We start from the raw sequence: 20,613 nt of genomic DNA on the forward strand, positions 1-20,613 counted from the left end.
AGTTCACAGCTCAGAAAAACATCTGCAGTTCTGAAAACTGAACTGAATTAAAGGTTTACCTCACTGTAGTTGGGCTGCAACAGAGGATCAGAGGGAATTTTTTTAGGTTCTTGCTAAATCATTAGTCTTCATCAATCCTAGATCATAGCCTAGTAAAACCAGGAATAGAGGAGAAAGAAAAAAACTACTGTAGAAGAGACAGAATGAAGAAGGAATGGAATGAAGACCAAGAGACAGTTCATCTCCTGGTTCATGGTTCATGCCAAGTGAAAGGACCTTGTTTGGATCAGTCCCGGAACCATTCGCATCCCAGTTATGACTCTTTCTCCAAAGCCTTGCCAGAAAATAAAGAGCTCACATGCCTGAATTTACACCTATTGCTTCAATTTATTTTCATTATTGGTGCACTCTCCTGCTCGGTTTTCCTGACACCACCTGAATTGTAACAATATAATTACAATTTTCATTTTATATATAGTTTCTTTCTATCTGAATCTGTCAATGTGGGTTTCTTACAAAAATAAATAAAAAAAATGCTACCAAAATGGAAGCAAAGGCAGTGTTAAACAACGGTCAGAAACCACCAGCACAGGGACATAGATGTAAGCTAATTTCAGACAGTTTAGAAATCAGACACATCTGACAGGCATGTCCAGAAACAAAACACTCACAACCTTTTATTTTAAAAATATCACTCCATTCCCCATTTCTTAACATCTTTCACGTTCACATCTAAAAGACTCGTACAGAATCTGTGTAACATGTTCCCACCTGATTCAAACTCTGGAAAAAGATTTCTCTTAAATTATTCAGCTTGCAGTTGCTGTGCCACAAATGTAAGATTAAAGGTCATTGCTTTTCCCTTTATCCCTCTTGTATTGAGCAGTAAGAGCACCCAGGGTCCTCTGAGAGGACAAATAAAGGTTTTAAAACCTGGATGACTGAGCGAGATGAAATACCTCCGTGCTGCCATGAGAACACGCTAACAAACGTGTTCAACAGATTTTCTTCACTCTTGGGTAACCACTATATCGTTAAATGTTTTAGAAAAATACAAATTATTTTTCTGCCTGGAAGAGCACATTGAGTAAAACATGATAAAAGTTAACAATGAAAAGCAGTATGCCCTGCCTGTCTGCACAAATCAAGTCCACAGTCCTGTGTCATTTCAGGGGATGTGCACAAAGCAACACATTATGGATATATACCTTTTAACAGTCTGTATAAAAATGTGGGTTTGTAATCCCCCTGATGCTAAATACTAATATGATAAAATATGAGGTTTGAGTGGGGAACTGGGTTAGTGTGCATTGTCTGCAAAGGAACAAATTATGGTTAATTCCATGCTAAACAGGAAAATGAAGAAAATATTTCAGCTGTTGAGCCTTCTTCAAGTGTGAGAGACAGAGAAAGCTGGCTGGAATATAAGAATAAAAACCATTATACTTAAATCCTTCTATAGAAAGCGCAGGAGAAAAACGGTTCTTTGGGAGGCTCAACAACTGAAACACTGTGTTTCTTCTATTTTTCCAAGGGGAATTAACCTTTTTGTTCTATAAAATATACTTATGTAAAAGACAGATGTGTAGCACACCAAAACAGCTATCAACTATGTCTCTTCTCTAAACTAAACAATTGCACGGCGGTGCTGCAGAAAGTTTTATGTACTGTAACGTCGATTAGACATCTTCAGCCACTATTGCTCAGGGCATCTATCTGCCCCCTGCACACGTACTGTTCGCAGCTTCTCCTTCTGCCCTTCTAGGAGTACACAGTAGAGCTGTGACATTTGGAGCCTGAATCTAAACATCACAGGCACCCGCAGGAAGCATGGAAAGATGGTGCATATTTCGAAACGTATGTCAGCCGAGGTGGAAAATAGTCCAGCAGAGAACTGTTAAAGCCCAAAGGTGATGAGGAAGGGAACTTCCTATACATAGACATAAATATTAACTTAAAAGGAACAGAGCATTTGTTACATAATTATAATATAAAATTAAACCTCTGAAGGATTTGTACAGTAAGCATTTCAAAATCCAGTGACATGATTGATGTAGCTCTACAACACCTTGTTCTTCAGGATGGTTCCAACAGAATTAAATTAACACCTTCTATTCAAAAGAATACAAGATATAATACAGTTTCATTGATTCTGTAAACTGTATATGTGTAACAGGAAAACTAAGTGTCAAATGCAGTAAAAATTCCCTTTTATTCTGTCACATTTTCAGTCTTATTGCAGAGTGCTCTGTAGCCCACAAGTTCAAGGGTGTAGGACGAAAGTGCTTTCTTAAACTCCTTCAATGGACAATAGATGTCACTGCAGCCTCGTATTAGCTGTGCCTAACACAAAAAGATGAAAATCAAAGGTTAAATACACAACACATGCTAAGGAAAGAAAATTGTAATATTTTAAGTCCTCTACTAGCATGAAGTTACCTGGTGGTACTGAACACTTTCACATATAGAAGCGCTTATTTAGCATTTTTTAGAAAAAACACATTACTTAGCCTTAATAGTATAATGGATAAAAAATGGATCCTGTTTAAAACCTAATGATTACCAACATGTAGAAACATTTTGTAAACCCAATTAGAATTAAGTAAAAGGCCTTTATTATTTGAATACTATAACTGGGTAAAAACGAAACGTATCTTTCAAAACTCAATTGACATTAAAATGAGGTCCTGGCCACGTGATCATTAGAGATCACTGTTTTGGAAAAATAGTGTCAGAAACCCAGATGCCCTGGGTGAATTCTACACTGGGTTTTCACAAACTAACTAAATTCAAATGGTGAATCAGTTTCTAGCTTTTCCACCTAATCTGCTGACTTACAGCCTTACATCACTCTACCTCTGTTTTGGTTTTGCAATATGTGTTGTCTGCCGAGGTCAGTCCTGTGACTGTGGGAGAAAAACAACCCATCTGAAGGTCCTGCTTACCTGGCCAATATAAGACACTTTGACAAAGTCCTCCTTTGTGGTCCGGTGTTCGTACAGCTCCACAGTAATATCCGCCCCGTAAGGTGGCCACTTCCAGTCGAAGATCCCCAACGCGATCAGACAAGGCATCAAAGTTGTGTCATGGACAGAATACAGATACATCTTCCTGACACACACACACACAAAATAGAAATAGAAAAGTGCTATAGGTCATGAAAAACAACATAAAAAAGGACAGATTGATACCTCCAGTTTAAATCTGGCTCCTTTACTTTCTGATACTTTTTCAAAACATTATGCGACACGTCCATGAGCAACACCCCACTGAACAGACGCCCCTCCTGAGGCGTGCTGGCTGTGCAGACACACACAGAGGTCACGCAGTCCAAAGGTTTCATTTCAAATAGTATGTTATGACACCTTTCATGAAAAGTTTAAAGGTGTCATTAATGCCTGACTTTTGGAGACATTTTTCTGTACAATGCAAGACCTTTTACTGAAAGTAATGCTGACTTTAGGTATTTCAGAAGGACTCTTTACCTCCTGATAAAATACAAATGAGTCCTGCAAGTTTAAATTTGCAATGGATATGCCCATCTTGCAGTTTTCTTAGATATTCTTTGAAATTAGTTTAAAACGATCAATCATTTGGTACTGAAATAAAGAAAATTGGTGCCCTTCAAGATACGAAGCCTTATACAGTAGATATACATCAAAAGCCACACTCAGAGAACTGGACACTGACCTTTGTACATGAGCGTGCCAATCCCATAACAACTCATCCCAACTCTCTTAACCAAAGGACAAAGAAATACCATGCGGAACAACTGACTGATACACGGATTATGGAGCTTCTCAACTCAGCCAAACCATTGTGATTGTCTACACTACACTACAGGCAATCCAGTCACACTCCAAATAGTCAGTACCTGTGATTTGAAACAACGTTATTCATTAAATAATTTCAGTCCCAGTGGTTCATTAATTACAAATATTTGCCAAGTGCAGTGTGACCCAAACTGCCGTAGAGGTTTCAAGTGAATCCATGAAGCTGCTTTTGAAAGTACCGGACCACCGTAATTTAAGAAACGACAAAGTCTTGTTCCAATGGAAGCCTGGGAGATTATTTTTCACATACTATTTTAAATGCGAACACAAAAACAAAGCAACTAATGAAGCAGTACCACTGGAGATGTTCAGATTGAATGCTCTGGTGCACTCTGGATCAACCCTTGTCCTGGGGAGTCTCAATCCAGTGATCATTACAGATCTCCCTAAATCACCTGGTATTTAAATTAGTTTAGACAAGTAGTGTTTCAGTTAAGGCAAGGGCTGAGGCATGGTTCGATTTTCGCTCTATATGATATCTCTAAATTACCTAATTGAAAACATTGCCTGCCTATCTAATCATAGTTTAAATCTTTAGATAATGAGGATTTGAAGGCTGCTCACAGAACCTGCTGGACTGGGGCTCTCCAGGACCAGGGTCTCTTCTGGAGCAGCACACAGTCATAAGATGGGAGTGTGTTACACACGTCTCTGCCATCCCCGCATCATTTTATTCTCAAAACACGACAAAGATCGCATCAAGGCTGGCAGACAGGCCTCCCTCTACATTTCAGCAGCAAGAAGACCCACCTGGATTCTCCTGAAGACGCTTCTCCTTGAAGCTTTTCCTCGATATTATTCACCAAAGTGTGAAGCAGTGGTCCAACACTCACCTGAAGGACTTCCCTAATAAGACAATAAAAATAATTCAGCCAAAGCACCAGAGATAAATTTTCCATTCTCTTGCAGCGGAGTAATGAAATTATCTTTTTTCCACTGGATCATTTTTTCTCACATTTACGTATTATTGCTTATTTTGTAAGTCATCCTGCATAAGGGTGTCTGCTATACAAATGAAAATTAACAATGACCATACTTTTCAGAAAAAAAAGTTTGAAAGTGTACTGAAAGTACAGGATAATCATAAAGCCTTTTCAAATCTTTTTATTTTAAACTGTGTGCACTATGAAGCAATGCACTTCAAGACAGAATGACAGTACCAGACAAAAATCAAACACATACCACCACAGTGCAATTTTCAAACACAGCTGTTTAGAATAGCCCAAACAATTGTAAATGCCCACATAAATATCAAGAGGACATAAGGACAAAAGACCATAAGAAAAAGGTTACAAGTGAGATTAGGCCATTCAGCCCATCTGGATTACTTGGTAGTTAGCAGTTCATTTATCGCATCTGCTCATCTCTTAAAGTGCAAAATCATCTTATTGACAGTTGAAGATGAGCCCTCTTTCCCTGTGTCACTGATTTGTCCCTACGCTGCCCTCTAGTGTTCTGCTCACGTAGCTACACTCCCTTCACTCAAGTACAGGATCCTAACATTGTGCTGGTCTTCTAAATTGCTTCCTCACATTGTCTGGAAGGTGTAAAAATTTGTCACCATAAACACCTAAACCTTTTCTATAAGTAACCTCTTCTAGCTCAGTGTTTACCATTTTGTGTTATAAGTTTATGTTTTTGCTGCCTGTAGTTGTGTTTTAGCAGGACATGATAATTAAGGCAACCAGTAAAAGGTGATGGACCCCAACATCAGAACTGGGATCTCCTGTGTCAAACATATTCTTAATTTCTGGCTTGACTAAGACTAGTCAACTAGCATTTCCTGGTCAGCACCCCCCCACACACACACACACAAAGAAAAAATGATCAACTTTATCAGTGTGAGGTTCGTGATTGCTTATACTGTAGCAGTTGATCAACAAAAAATGTACAATGTTCCTTCAGTTTGTATTTCCAGTCTTTCTCCATGCCGGTCCCATTGCCCCCTGACACACTCCCTTCCGCCCTTCATACCTTCTACTTCCTTGGTAAGCGAAATTAATCATTTCCACAGCTCGCTGTTCAACAGTGTCCTTCCAGCTCTGCAGCTCTGCGGGACCAGGTAAACCGTGGGTCTGTAAGCAACACACATGCCACTGTGACCTCAGGCTGTACAGTCCTGTCTCAGCAATGCAATTGCAATCTAGAGGCTCCAGGATGTCTAATGTAGGAGAGAGAGAAAACTAAAGAAGGAACCTTTGTGAAACGTTCAGCTTCGAAGATCTTGTAATATCTTGTGTGTGAAATCTGTCATGTTTTCTTTATAATAATATGAAGACATAATGTTTAACATGCTTTTCCTTTAATAAGGCTTTTTATTTCTGAAGGTCGTCAGTCATGAAAAACATATCAACAGTACTGATATTTTACCTTCCTTAGGTAAGGAATTCCTTGAATTCAGAGAAAAGAAAACTATGGCTGTTAGAGAATTAACAAACTATTTGCAAGTTCTTTAACCAAATTTACTTGTCTCTTTCAAAATTAGACACCAAGTAACATCACTGAATTTCTGGTCTTTAAAACAAAACCAAAAATGCCAGAGACTGCATCATTTCTTACAAAATGGTAATAAGGATGAGTAATTTCACATTCAGTCCTGATAGGATACAAAAGGACTTTGTGCCTTTTACAATCAAAAGGATATAACACAAAAGCTGTAGATTTTGTCTGAAGGAAAATTTTCCATGCCATTTCAGCAGTTTTCTGTGAGACACAAACCATTGTAATCATCCCCCAACTTCAATGTGCTCCGAGACTTTTTTTGAGGACTTTCCCCAAGACTTGAAAATAATTTTCCATTCGGTTTGTGGAGCCGGAAATGAAGTCTGCCAGTTATCCAGGATTCTGAGATCCCTGTGGGAGCACTGGAAAGGCGTGTTGCTGCTCTTTGAAAGAGGTTTCGGTTCTGGATGTGGCACAAGAGAAACACACTCCACTGCCGCTCAGAGCTCCCTGGAGAAAAGGCCTCGGATTCCTCTCACCTCCCGAGCCACCATGTCATCTCGGATGAGGACAAAATCCACGCCCTTGTGCCCCGCGATGCCCAGCGCGCTCTGTACCTTCTTCAAATCGGCAGCGATCTCGGGGAGGAGAAATGACTCTTCCCATCTGGATCTACATGGCCCCCAAAAAACCCAAACATTTCTGCATTTTCATCATGTCTTATAAAATAAGCGCACATAGATGATTGAATAAAACATTTAAGCTGAATTAACTTAATTGCTGACCCTCTGCTCCTGGGACAGCTTTTTTTCTTTTGCTTTGCTGTGCTCGTCTTTAGAAAAACATATTCAAGCCTGAAAATATAATATATTTTTTTAGGCAGGTTTCCAACAACCTAATGCATCTTTTTCTAATAGATTGTTTAAAACACCAAGAACTATGAGATTCCCCTTTTTTAAATTAGAGCATTTATGAATGAGGGACCATTCATCCCATCAAATCAATTAGAATAATCAGTTTTTAAAAAAAAATAGAAAATAGAAATTGATTCATGGATCTCATCCGGCTGTTTCCTGAAAGAAGCCATGTTATTGGTTTCAACATGGCTGTTCAGCTCGTTCAACACTCAACAGGTAAAGAAGGGCTTAATTCTATTCACATTAAATCAAAGAAGTTCTATTTTGAGTGAGTTTTGTTGCTACAAATGTTAGAGCTGAGTGCCAGTAATTGTAAGTGAAATGGCACTTTCAGAAACTATCTTGCCTGAAGAGCAACCATATGGAAACAGTTAAGCCCCACTTCATACGAAAACAGGCAGATTTCACAATTGCATTGCTGAAGAACGTGACTGGTAAAAAGGCTGAAGCTACAAATGTAGTGACAGATTGCAGTTGTTTGAGATACAGAAACTGTTTTAAAATTCATGAAGGGAAATTTCAATGGAAAAACCTGTTTTTAAGTGGGGAAAGGGGATGAATTATCACTGTGTTAGGCATAATAAGTGCCTTTATCACAAGATTCTTTTAGTGAAAAAATCATGCCTTTTAAAAATAAAGCCACCCAGGAGCACATGCAATTTTAAAGAACACGAGGAGGTTTCAAATTTCTAACTGATCTCTATTGTCATGAATTCCTATTCAACTTCCATTTTGTGCCAGGGTTATCATCTCAGTTTCTGAGCTGGAGAGATTATGTTGATTTCAAGTGTGACTCTTCAGATTTTTCATGTCTGGCAAAGCACCAGGTAGGGCTGTAAAAGAGTCATATTACTTCCTGCAATGCACCAGAAAGACTGTCATAATCATACTATAACTAAGCAAGCATTCACCTCATGTTTATACTTCAACATCTCTGCTCTGCTCTCTCTTAATTAGACACACACAAAAACAACAGAAATCTCAATGAAGCCAAAGTAGAGGCAAATTACTGTTTATGTACCTCTTATGCATAACCCGATCACAAATGAAAATCTTAGAAATAAGCAGAAATGTACATCTAAATTACATTAACATTCCATGACTTCTGCATCCAAAATGATTCTGTTTTTTCGTATACTGTATAAATCAAAACAAGCAGTCAAATAAGACTCTTAGTAAGAGAATGCTGTGTGGGCTAAGTATCTGACTTTTAAAACCATTAAAGTTCGAAGATACCTCAGTAAGAGTTTCTATTTCAAATCGCCAATTCACTTAATATTTTTTTAAATTAGCTGATTGTTTTTGCATACAATCCCTTGGGTTACATTCCTAAAAGCCCCTGACGGCAGGTGAATTTGTGGGGAAAAATAGGGCTAGTGGAACTGAAATTGCAAATGTTAAACATTCTATTCTCTCCTCCAATAAATGAGCACAAAAACACCAGACTAAAATGAGATACAATAGATCAAGGGAAAAAAAAACATAAATTGTAAAAAATGAAAGAATATTGAAAAAATCATTTTTATCATTCAGTTATATGCGTTCAAAGTTCCAAAAACGTTTAGTCAGTGCCATGTACATAATAAGAAAACCAGTCTTTTTCATCAATCAGCTTATCAAGGATCACTTTGGAACACAGTACTCTGTGCCCTTCCTCATATGCTGAGAAGCTATTTGAACTTATTTGATTATTATTTAACTAATGACTAGCACATTTGATTGGGAAATCACTAACACTTCTTTGCACAATTTAAAAAGCAGTCCCTTTTTAAAAACAAACTACAGCGGATAACCCTTTCAAACCAAAAGGTTATAGGAAACGACTGCAAAGAGTAGGACCAAACCAAATCTGCAGCCCTTGGCAGAAGTCGCTGAACACTGACCAAATCTAAGCGTCATCACAATTTATGGTTCCACATACTTGCCCAGCAGATATAGCAGCTTGCATCCATGGATGTTGGGATACAAAATCTCGACCTCTGCTTCAGAAGTGAAGATATTGGCTGGTCCTGTGTGAAGGCATTGCAGCGCGTCAGTCAAAACTGCCTGTACGGACAGCTTTATAGGTTTGCCAGCGCCTCTTAAGCAAAGTGATACTGTATATCATAGGCCAAAAACCCAATAAAAGAGATGGAACAGTATGTTTTCCATGTTATGTACAATGGCCTGTACATTATTCACTAGCTGCATCATCCGAAAGGGGAACCTTTGGGAAGAAATGTGATCAGTTTCTGGAGAGTACATATAGTACCCTCTGGATTTTTTCATACCCTTGATGAAATAGGAAAAAAACAAACAGATTTATAGGCTGGATCATGCCTAGCTAAGAAATTGTAAATTGTGCAATTGTGTTAGACCAAGAAAACTATAAATAAATTTAAAAAAGTCCATAGTTTTGGTTACTGAAACACACAATTCAGAGTGGTAGTGAGCTAAAACTCTATACAGTGCCCTCCAAGTTATTCATACCCCCATTTGAATAAAACATCAAATAGCAATAAGACTGTGTAATATATCTGGCTGTAAAAATGTCTAAATTTAATATACTCTAAATAGAATTGCACAGAGTCATCTTTTTCATAAACTAAGAATACATGAAGGTCACATTTATTCACACTCCGATGGGGAGTATTTGGTAAATCCTACTCTGGAAGGAATTACACTGACGAGGTGCCTCCTATAATATCCGGAACTTTGGAGGGGGTTGTGTGACCAGGCAGTGACTACTATAATTCAGAGCTTAAGTACATATCCCAGGACACACACTCGCGGTCTCGTGCCCTTCATATGCACAATCCCACTCCAGTCTGAAAGGGCTTGGAGTGAAATTTGTGTTTCACAGGGGTACTCACGAGTGACTCCAATGATCCCTTTATGGTCTCTTCTCATCAGCCCGCAACAGAGCAGACTTCAAGGAAATTACCCCAAATTTCATGCAAAATGGTGATGTTTCATGTTCTAACCTATCATAGCGAAGTAAAGTTGCCATGGAGAATGCAATTTCTCCATGGCAACAAATACTCTAGTGTTAAAAAATGAACTTTTTTACAGTTTTAAAACTCATAATATTTTATTTACAAGCAAAATTTTATTAGGCTACGTTTGATTCATTAGGTATTCTAGGTATGAAGTGTTGACAACAAGTCATTACCCCATTGCAGCTGATGAATATTCGTTCACTACGGTGTCCTTTGGAAAGAACGTATTTAATAGCACAAAGCTATTGCTAAGCTTAGTTTACTTTGCCCACTTTGAATCAATCCTACTTTAAATTAAATGAACACATTATGCTCCCCGTACTGTCATCTCTGTACAGGGACAGATGGGATGAAATGACTTTAATAGTACAAAGGACATTGCCAAGTTTTCCTTAGTTTACTCCGCTCATTTTTACACGAGCCTGCTCAGTGTGAATGAACACATTATATCACTACTTTTGAGCAGGGACAGACAAGATGGCATTTTGATTTCATCAAACTGCGAGCGGAGAATGAAAAATTCTTTAAAAAATTCTCTGCCAGCGTGCACTTAGCCCCTGGAAAAGAAGCAGGGCGAAAGCAGCAACAACACAAAGCATTTTGACAGTGACCCTTTTTATAACGGTGAACCCTCACATGCTCGTGCACCTTAAGTTCACACCTGCTATATGTCACAGAATTGCGGTCTTGGAAGAAGCGCTGTGGGCTTAGGGCTAAGAGCAGCTTTTAGGACATGGCCTAAGAATGGGTTCAAGCTTGTCAACACACAAGGTAGCTTACCTTTTTGCTTCTGTTGGAACAATCCTGCCAACAGACATCTTGCAGACTCAATTGTTCGTATGATGTTGGTGGAACGCACACTAAACGACAAAAACAAAAACAAGGATCTCAGCATATTGTTTCCTAGATAGAAACAGTATGCGCTGCAGATTTTGCAGACATATGACTTCAAAGGTAGGAAAGTGTCAAAAATCACCCTTAAGTTTGTTTTTATAGAATTTGAGGGGACACTTTCTGTAGCACCAAGAGTGAGTTGTAAACAGTCTAATTTGACTTGATGTGGAAAGCCAATTAAAATCAGGCAAGTTGTATTGTTGTTAAACTGGAGATCATTGTGTTCAGTTCAGATAAAAGACTTGAGTCTACCTCGTGCGCCACACACAGAGGTTCAGGGTTTTAATGGGTGGGAACACTGGATAAATTCACTATGAACTTGTACAAAGGTTCTGTGGAGCCAAGACCAAGACAACATTTTAAAAAACAAGGCTATGCTGACAATTTAAGGCATGGGTTCCTCAATTTAAATTCAGATTTATGTGGGAACATAGTGGGAACTGTGGTGTCTAATTTCATCCACAACAAAGTGAGCTGATTGAATAGGAATGTTTTTTTGCTACGTCACATCTTTTTGATGACTCTTGCCCACTTTTAGGATCTTGCCAGATGAGAAATTCTGTTCAACTATAAGCAAGCTGCCCCTTTTTCTTCCAGATACTGGGTCAGGAATGAAGTGCAGTTCCTCAAATTTGAAACAAATGTGCAACTCAAGGAGGAACAGATAAATCTATTCAATGTGGTGGCATTTCTTAACATCTACAGCATTTAGACTCTCAATGTTACTGCTAGTCTCTTCCCCAAGTCTGCTTTACAGATCTATTGCTCTGTTCCAATTCATTTGTTTTTAGAACTGCCCAAAACTGACCTGCAGTGAACAACTGGTGCCAGTGTCTTTAATTCTTTCTCCCAATAAGGATGAAATAATGTTAGTCATTTACTCTAGCACTAGACTATCTATGCAAGACCAACCATACCAAATTTAATAGATTATGAACTTGTCCTTCTTAATCTCTTTTGTAAGAGAAAATCTGCAACAATGAAGATCATATGGTCATTTTTCTGTGTTTATTCACCATATACCAGATTACCTCAATATTGATTAATACTTTGCAAGTCCATCTTTTGTTTTTGTTCTATATGTTTCAGTGAATTGGACACATTATCAGTAAACACTGAACCCATGTCTACCCACTACTTACTAGACCTCTGCTGGGGTGAAGGCTGGTGACAGAAAGTGTAGCTTCTCTATGTATGTTTCTCTCATCCGTTTGCCCAGATCATATAGCTGCTGCATTCCTAGAGTCGTCAGTTGCCCAGGAAACACCCCACCCTGGTGATCAAAAGACGGAAGAGCACAATGTAATCATCACATCTAATACAGAAATGGAAACATTGGCAATACTAATTAAGAATCCCATACAAAATCTTTATATTAAAGGGGAACTGCAACATGGTTTTACTTTTCTGTGTTATAATGAATGGGTAATGATGAGTGCATTTCAAACCACAATGGAACTACCAAGTACATGGCAATGTGTACAACCTGTAACTCACATCACAAATGAGACCAAGTTTCAGCAATATGAGTAGAGCCAAATTGCTGTCACTGTCTGTGATTCAGAGCAAGGCAACGAAACTTCTGATGATGTGAAAGTCGCCTCATTACACGGTAAATACGCTTTAGACCAAGGACATTTTGCTACTATATTAGTAGTAAATATTTTAACAAAACCAACTTACAAGATGATACAGTATGTTTTTAGACACTTTTAAATATTACGAAGAAAAGAGAAACTTGCCAACCAACTAAAATACACAAACACACTTAATGTTGTTAAGAGATCGTGTTTCCCATTTGCTTACAGCAACAAGCGAGCAGGAAGGGCCACTTTCACGCTACAGTTCGCACAAGTTCTCCCTCTAACCAGTGGCTCTCTGACAAGTGCTTTCTCATCTGCCTGCGACAACATGGCAACCATACAGTACTTTCACGAAGTTCATGATTTTACACTTAATTTGAATCTGGAAAAGTTTGCAATGCCATCAGTTTCTTTATTTTCGTACCGAGATGGAATAACCGTTCGGAGACATTGGGACTGCAGTTACTCTTTAACACTACATAATCAAACATCTTGAAGGATTCCTCGAGGAGGGGAAGTCTACAGACTTTCCTCTGTCTTTCTGCGCTTCTGAAGGAAGCTTTGACTGGAATGGGAAGGTCATTCTAATTCATTAGATAGACAGATAATACTTTATTAATCCCGTAGGGAAATTGATGTGTTACAGCAGTCCAGCCCAAGACGAGCAAAACAGACATCAGAATAGTTATAAAACAAAAGACAACAAAATACATAAAAATAAATAAATACATAGGTGTGTGCAAAATGTGCTGATCATAGTCACTGTAAAAACAATAAAATATGTGCAAAATGTGCATAGGTTTATACAGACTGATTGTCCAAAAAGTACAATGGAGTAAACATGCTGTCCATAGAGAAGCAAATGCAGGGCTAACAGTCTATCCCCTTTCTAAAATAACTTTCAGCTCTCCATTATATTTTCTGCATAGGGCTCTGCAGCATGCTATTGAAAAGCTGCATAAGCGTCAATTTACAGGAGATTAATTTAATTAAAATCACAAAATCGCAATGCTAAAAGACCCAGCACTGTTCCCAGTTTGAACAGTTGTAAATGATTTTATACTACAATGTCTTTTACTTGTTGGAAACAGCTGATTGCAATGTTCTTGCTATAACTGGGGTGTGTGTTTGTGTAGTTTGTGCACCCCCTGTGTAAAATATAGAAACATTAGACCTGTACAACTATTTCATCAAAAATCAAAATCAAAGTACACACATGAAATGACAGGATTGTCAACACAACTTAAGCAAAATATGTTATTTTCCGGCACTTCTTTATTTCCTCTTAATAGAATGCTCACACCTTGAGTTCACGTTTAGAGACTTTCATTTGCATGACCCTTTAACTCTTATTATTACAACGCTGCTTGTGAAATATCATTTTAAAACAAAGCTTAATTTTGATAATCTTCTAACTATGATATATTCTATATCCGGGTACAGAATTGCAAATATTTGATGGGTGCTTGTAAGTCCGACTTCAGTTCCAAAGATATAGATGGCAGTTAACTGTAATATGGCAAGAAACTTTCTAAAGTCTTGTGGTATGTAATAAAATATTTCATTTTTGTGAAGTAAACCAGACCACACACATTGGTGGGCAGTTAAGTTAAAACTGGGAAGGAAGCAAGAACAGGATATTGTCTCACTGTCAGTTTAACAGCCAAAGAAATAACAGCCGAAGAAAGAACACTCTTTCAGCTAAGTGGTCCTGACACCACCTCACACAACTTAATCAGTAGATATATTCATTTATTAGCTCTCCTTTTCTGAAGAAAAGCAGTAAAAATATGTCTTAGTGTGATCCACATCATCTCATGAGTACACAAGGCTATATTCAAGCTCTTTTCATGCACTGTAGCACACCTCTCTTCAGAGAACCACAAGGATGTTTAGTAAATATGAACTTCAACTACATGGTAAACCAAACTGTAAGTTTCCACTGTTAATGTCTCAGCAAGGCCATAAATCCATATTTGTTATTTCATTAAAAGGTATTTAAGACATCATCAAAAAAACAAGACCCTACCAATTAACAAAGCAATCTTTCTGTGCCAAAACCTTGTGTACAAATTAGGCTAGGTTCCATACAAAACGGTTTAAAACCTACTCTACTCATGATCATGTTATCATCAACTGTAGTTTAGCAGGATTTTAATAAAAGATAAAGTAGGACGTAACATACTAATTACTTAAATTAATACACTAACCCTAATCCAAGCATTAACTAATATCTATAGATCCTTTATTAATAACTCATAAACTGACAAATAACAGTTATTCAATATTCAGATGAATATTCAGGGATCTGAGGTTATATCTATGAGGGCTGTCCGTCAGCTAGTTCACACAGATACCCGGCTGTTTGTGCTACTGGCTCGAAGAGCAAAAGAAGGCAATTCCACTGTTGAAATTTCATGTGTTGTTTCAATCCTGTGCTGGACTATGGACCCTCCTTAATCACCAGATGGATAACCACTGTGAAAATGTCTTGTGTATGCTGCACAGGTACATGTACCGTATCTGACAGAACAACAACCTGTTTCTCTTTGGTCCTTAAGCTTTAAACCCTGATATCAACACATGGCTTGATTTATAAGCTGAAACGCAACCCCCTGACACAATAAGGAACTGAAAACGGACTAAAAAACGGAGTTCAAATGAATATTACAGGTCTATAAATTATAAGTCAGTGAACGGCTCTCTTAGGAACTGAGAGCTCAGCGGGTTCTGGGGGTCGCAGGTCCAGAGAGTGGCCCCCTGGGCAAGATCAGTACAACTTTATCCTGCTGATGTGCAGTCCATTTTCTATCCCAAGTAGCTATTTTCATTATTTTAGAAATCATCCCAGTTATAGCAATGTGGCAACCTGAAACACCCTCCCCCCCCCCCACCAAAACAGATGCCAACCTACAGCGAGGGTGCGCGCTCGGTAGCTGTCCTCCACGGGAGACGGAGGGGTGGGTCCGCCGCTGAGGTCGCAGACCCTGCAGTCGAAGCGTGTGTGCGGAGGCACTGCCAGAAGGCCAGGGAGCCATTCTGCCTGTAGAGCGTCAAAGGGAGGCAGACGTTAGAGCTCAACGTCTTGAGGTCACGCATAAACAAAAAACTTTAAACGGTTTCATACATGTTGGACTCTATTCGTAATACAGCAATACCACACACAACCCCCACCCCACACACACACACACTCTGAGCCCTACCCAGATCAATTATCCCCACATTTGTATCACAAACACTGAAAAATGAACAGATCTGCCTAAATTTAGCTAGCTTTGGTGATTCCCTCCTCCTTTAATGGCACATTCGAGAGTGCGAGTTCCTCAAAATACTTTTGTTTTGCCCTGTGTGGAGGAGAGAGCACAAGCTGCTGGGTGGTTGTATTTGCTCTTGAATCACAGTGGCCTTCTGAGGAAACACAGCACACTGATTGTGACAGGCCTACCTCCCAACGGGGAAGCTCATGAGGCCTGAGCACATGGAAATCACGATGGACAGAAAAAATTATTGTACTAAGAACTTTTACCGTACAAATGAAAAACAACATTCACACACCTAAAACAAAAGCTCACTCTCAATCAACCCAACACCAACTACACGTTTGAGTCTCCTTATACACCAAACTAGTTTAAATTAACTGCATGGAAACATGTGGCTCTTAGCCCTTCACCAATTAACTAATTAATCAATTAACACACCACACATGAACCTATTTACAAGCAACAGAGGTCCTAGAAACCACTAGTGTCAGGTAAGCTGAAACTACTGTCCTGGCCCACTTTCTGCTGTCCTCTAAAGACAGACCAGGGAAGTGAACTGCTTTTTCTTTAGTGTAGAAAGAACCTGTCAGAAATGGCTAAGGGACTTGTGCCACAAGATACACCTCCGTAATTAAGCACGTGCACCGAACATGATCATAGATGCATTACGTAAGTGCAATCTATTTAAATGAAGTTATCGGTTTTGTAAATAAATCATGTCACCTGCTGTTTTCAGTTCTAAATTGGAGGCCAACTGAAAAGTCACCTGTTAAACCTGCAGGATGGCATTTCCAGGAGACCAAAGTGCCTGACCCTGCCTAGTATTGAGTAATGAAGCATAGGGAAGCAGAACTTCACTCAGTGAAGCCAGCCTCTCTCAGTGATTGAACTCTCAGGTGTAGGCTACATGCAGTCTAATTGAAGGAAGTGGAAAGAAAATATTTGAAGTACACATCTTGTCTTTTAATTCAGGTATTTCAAATCAGCTTATAAAGGTTGGTGCGTTTAGGTTTCCACCACATAGCTGGGGAGTTTGTTCCTGCTTCTCAGACCACAAGACGTATATAGCATACTAGCAGTCCCTCCCTGAGCATATAAATACTGTATATTTGACTTTTACACCACATAATTAGCTCAGTTGAGATCAATTCTAGTGTAACAAAAAAACTGCTGCTGCCCAACCTACCCTGGCCAACACAGAGGGACACCTAGAGCCTAAATGACAACATCACTTTTACACATAATTTTCCACAAGCTCTTTCAAATATAAAAGCCGTCTTACGACAGACACACCAACGTGAGCAGACTTGTTTTCGATACGACCCTCAAATCTAACTGAGCCACAGGGTTGCACGCGTGTTAAACGCAGGAGGCGGTTCTGGTTTCTCACCTCTGGTACTCCAGGTATGGACTTCAGCGGAGTCCTGGCGCCGTGTCTGAACAGGGCCTGAACCAGCTTCAGCTCGTACTGATCAGGGTCGCGGGTCTTCGGGGCAGCGGCAGCGGGGGTGGCCCGGCTCTGGTGCCAGTACAGCGCAGCGCCCGTCACAGCGCCCGCGATGCCCACTCTCGCCCAAACGTTCATGGTCCCCGACAAGCACGGGAAAATAAATCCACTATCCAAATAGGCAGGGGCTTGCTTTTAGGTCTTTAGTAACTCTCTTCGAACACAAACCTTGAATTAAGTTAAACTATTATGACACCTTTTTAAAATGTGAAGCGATCAATCCCCGCATTTACAGTCGAATTCTTAGTTTAATTGCTAAAAAGAAACAGCAACTCCGTCAATGGCAAAATTCAAAACCTAAAAGTATTATCCGATTATAGTCATACATGACTATTGGCATACCAAAAACACAGTAAACCGACAGCCACCGTTACCTTCCCGGAATAATGCAATTCCCTGTAAATACGAATCATACTTTATTGCAAAAAGTAATAGTACACATTTAAATTAAAAAAAAATATCAGTTACTTTTACAGTTAGCTACACTTAGACTTATCGTAATGAGTCGTTACATCCATTAACGCATGCTTATTACACATATTGCTTCAGCAATGTTCCGCCATCTGATTGTTAGGAAAAATACTGCCCTCAAAAGCAAGTAGAAATCGCTTCCCCAACACTCAGCTTTCTAAAAAAAAACAAACCGGTAAGAAATATAGTTTTAATCTCGTTTTGGGATTTGTAGTCCTTACGTAATAGTTTCTAATGGAATAAAAGACGAACGTGACAAAAAAAAAAAAAGATTCCCACAATGCACTTTGAGGCAAATCTACTTCCTGTGTGTCATAACTCCGCTCCCCCCACCTCCAGGTGTTGATAGGACTGGGTTCTTGCACACAACCCAGCAGTTTAAAAACTTTGAAGCTTTTAACTACTGTACCAGATCAAAATATATGGACTCTGTTCACTAAATGTAGTCTTTTAATGTTTAAAATGAGAAAACAGCCTGAAAATGGTTAATGGGTTAATGCGGGTACGCAGAATAATAAAAGACAAAACAAACAAAAAACAAGATTTTTGGATATTTTGGATAAGTGTGAAAACCTAACATTTTCCGGAGTACTACCAGAACTGGTCATACTTAAAATACTAATTATGCTGTGATAATGTGATATTTTATGGTAGGGATGATGATGTTGATAATGTAACAACATTGGGAGGAGAAAGGCTGCTGTGATTGGAAACAAATGGAAGCTTTTAGGCAAAGTGAGAATGTTTATCATTGAGTCTCTAGGAAGCCCATATCAAAACTGACGCTTCAGGCTATTAGAAGATCTTGTGTATAACCAGGGAACTACAGCATTGGTCACAGTGTCTGTAACCATGACAATGACAGAAAACAACAAACGGAGAACTAATTTCTCAGTGACAGATCAGGCAGTCCAACCTTCCACAAGGCCAAGTAACAAGGCCGTCAGTGTGTTTTCTGACCACATTTGAATTCTTGACCCCTAAAAATATTTGAGGAGACATTTAATTCAGGTTACCTCAATATGCTGGACAGCTTGTAGGTTCCAATCAATCAGTTACTGGAATGCAAGCAAAAACCACCACCAGTTATCACTGGTCCAGTATAGCTCTCCAAACATGGTCAAACAGCCATGGATGAATTAGACAACAGATGTCACTCTCAGGAATGAGCATATTGTACATATGCTCCATAGAACCCCATAGAACTAATGACGTAAACGAACCAATTCCTAAAAACAATAACAAATGAGAGCAGTCCCTTCAGTCCACCAAGTCCATGTAGAGAACAGTGACCAGATACATACTGGGGTCATTTTAACCTTAAACAGAGAGACTACAAGGGGACCTGATAAAATAATTTAAAATCCTCGAAGGCACTGAAAAAGTGGGCATCTGTAGAATGTACAGTGAAACACCATCCAGGGGACACAAGCGGAAATTAAGGGGGAAGTTTTTTTTAAAACTAAGAATAGGAGGGAGTGTGGAACAAGCTATCCAGCCATGTTGTGGAAGCTGATACCCTGCCTTCCTTCAAGAGGCATTGATTGTAACCTTTTAATTGTGATCTCTCTAATGTTATTTCCTGTGTTCTAGCTAATGAAAGTTCAAGTTGAAAAAGTTATCATAAAACCTTCTGTCCCTATGGCCAGCTGCCCCCCTCTTCGCTCTGCTTCTGTCAGACTGATTAAATTATAATAAGATTGCTTTATTGTTATAAGCCCTTCCTAAACGTCTTCAAAATCCTATTCTGCCTGAGGAATTACTTTGTGTGGGTGACCTTGCTACTTCATAAAAAATCAAAGTCTATCAGTCTTCCTCATTTTGCTGTTCCCACGAATTCCGACCGGAATGTGTGCTCCCTGAGAATTTCCGTCCTGGAGAGTACAAGGTCGAACCCGAAGGTCACAGTTGGTAAACAGTGAATGCTGCCAACTCGTGCCCTGTGTCCTACTCCTTTCTATATTTGACAACCAAAGCTATTAATACAATTTTGAGAGCTTTTTATGGCTTGAGGCTTACAGAGAGGACCTCGTCTGAGGGAAGCAATCATGTCAATCACGACATTTTTCAGTTGTTCGGTCTCTATTTATAGACAGAAATATCTTCAGCTGCCATCATATTACAATTAGCAGTCACAGAGCTGAGACATCTCAATGTAAGAGAGAAATCCAGAAGAGCCAATCGAAGAACAGAAATCTACAGGTAAAGAGACTTAAAAAAAAGAGCAAAGAGGTTCTTTTTGAATAGAAGATGTAGATAGTGTTCGAATATTAGGTCCTGATAAAAATCAATTTTCAATTTAAGTAATAAGTTTTTTTTGTTGTTGTTGTAGTACATAAGCCTACTTTTGTAAATGTAACAATTATTTAAAAAATTGATATGGGAAATGTCTTATCATAGGTACAGTTCTACATGCTGGAGGGATTATATCTCTAATCTGGCCAACACCCAGAGACTGTTGCTGGGGAAAGGCACATCGGACCTGCCCTGTTCACCTTGCTACCACCATGAGTAAGCACTTAGAAAAAGAATGAGATGAGATTTTTTTTTCAATGCTAACTTAAAATGGTGGGGACATTATTTAAAGAAACAAAGAAATGAAATGTATTGTTTTTAACTGCACATCTGTGAGGATTCACTTTCTTGATTACATTTCCCGGTATTGTGTTTGGATCAGTATGCCATGCACAGCACCTCTCTTGATAAAGCGAATGATGGTAGAGGGCTG

The 20,613-nt window shown here is 39.0% G+C and overlaps 1 protein-coding gene across 1 annotated transcript; it reads right to left on the reverse strand.

Annotated features, from left to right (window-relative positions):
- Positions 1-651: 651 nt before the first annotated feature.
- acp6 (acid phosphatase 6, lysophosphatidic) lies at positions 652-20,148 on the reverse strand. Its single transcript, XM_006639096.3, has 10 exons — positions 17,298-20,148; positions 15,562-15,690; positions 12,207-12,337; positions 10,951-11,030; positions 9,114-9,201; positions 6,815-6,947; positions 5,808-5,908; positions 4,584-4,679; positions 2,946-3,111; positions 652-2,343 (listed from the first exon to the last, which is right to left on the reverse strand). The coding sequence occupies exons 1-10, from the start codon at positions 17,490-17,492 to the stop codon at positions 2,212-2,214; spliced, it is 1,251 nt and encodes a 416-aa protein (XP_006639159.2). The 5' UTR covers positions 17,493-20,148; the 3' UTR covers positions 652-2,211.
- Between the last annotated feature and the right edge of the window lie 465 nt (positions 20,149-20,613).

This window comes from Lepisosteus oculatus, chromosome 15 (genome assembly GCF_040954835.1).
Source record: "Lepisosteus oculatus isolate fLepOcu1 chromosome 15, fLepOcu1.hap2, whole genome shotgun sequence".
Classification (NCBI taxonomy): Eukaryota; Metazoa; Chordata; class Actinopteri; order Semionotiformes; family Lepisosteidae; genus Lepisosteus; species Lepisosteus oculatus.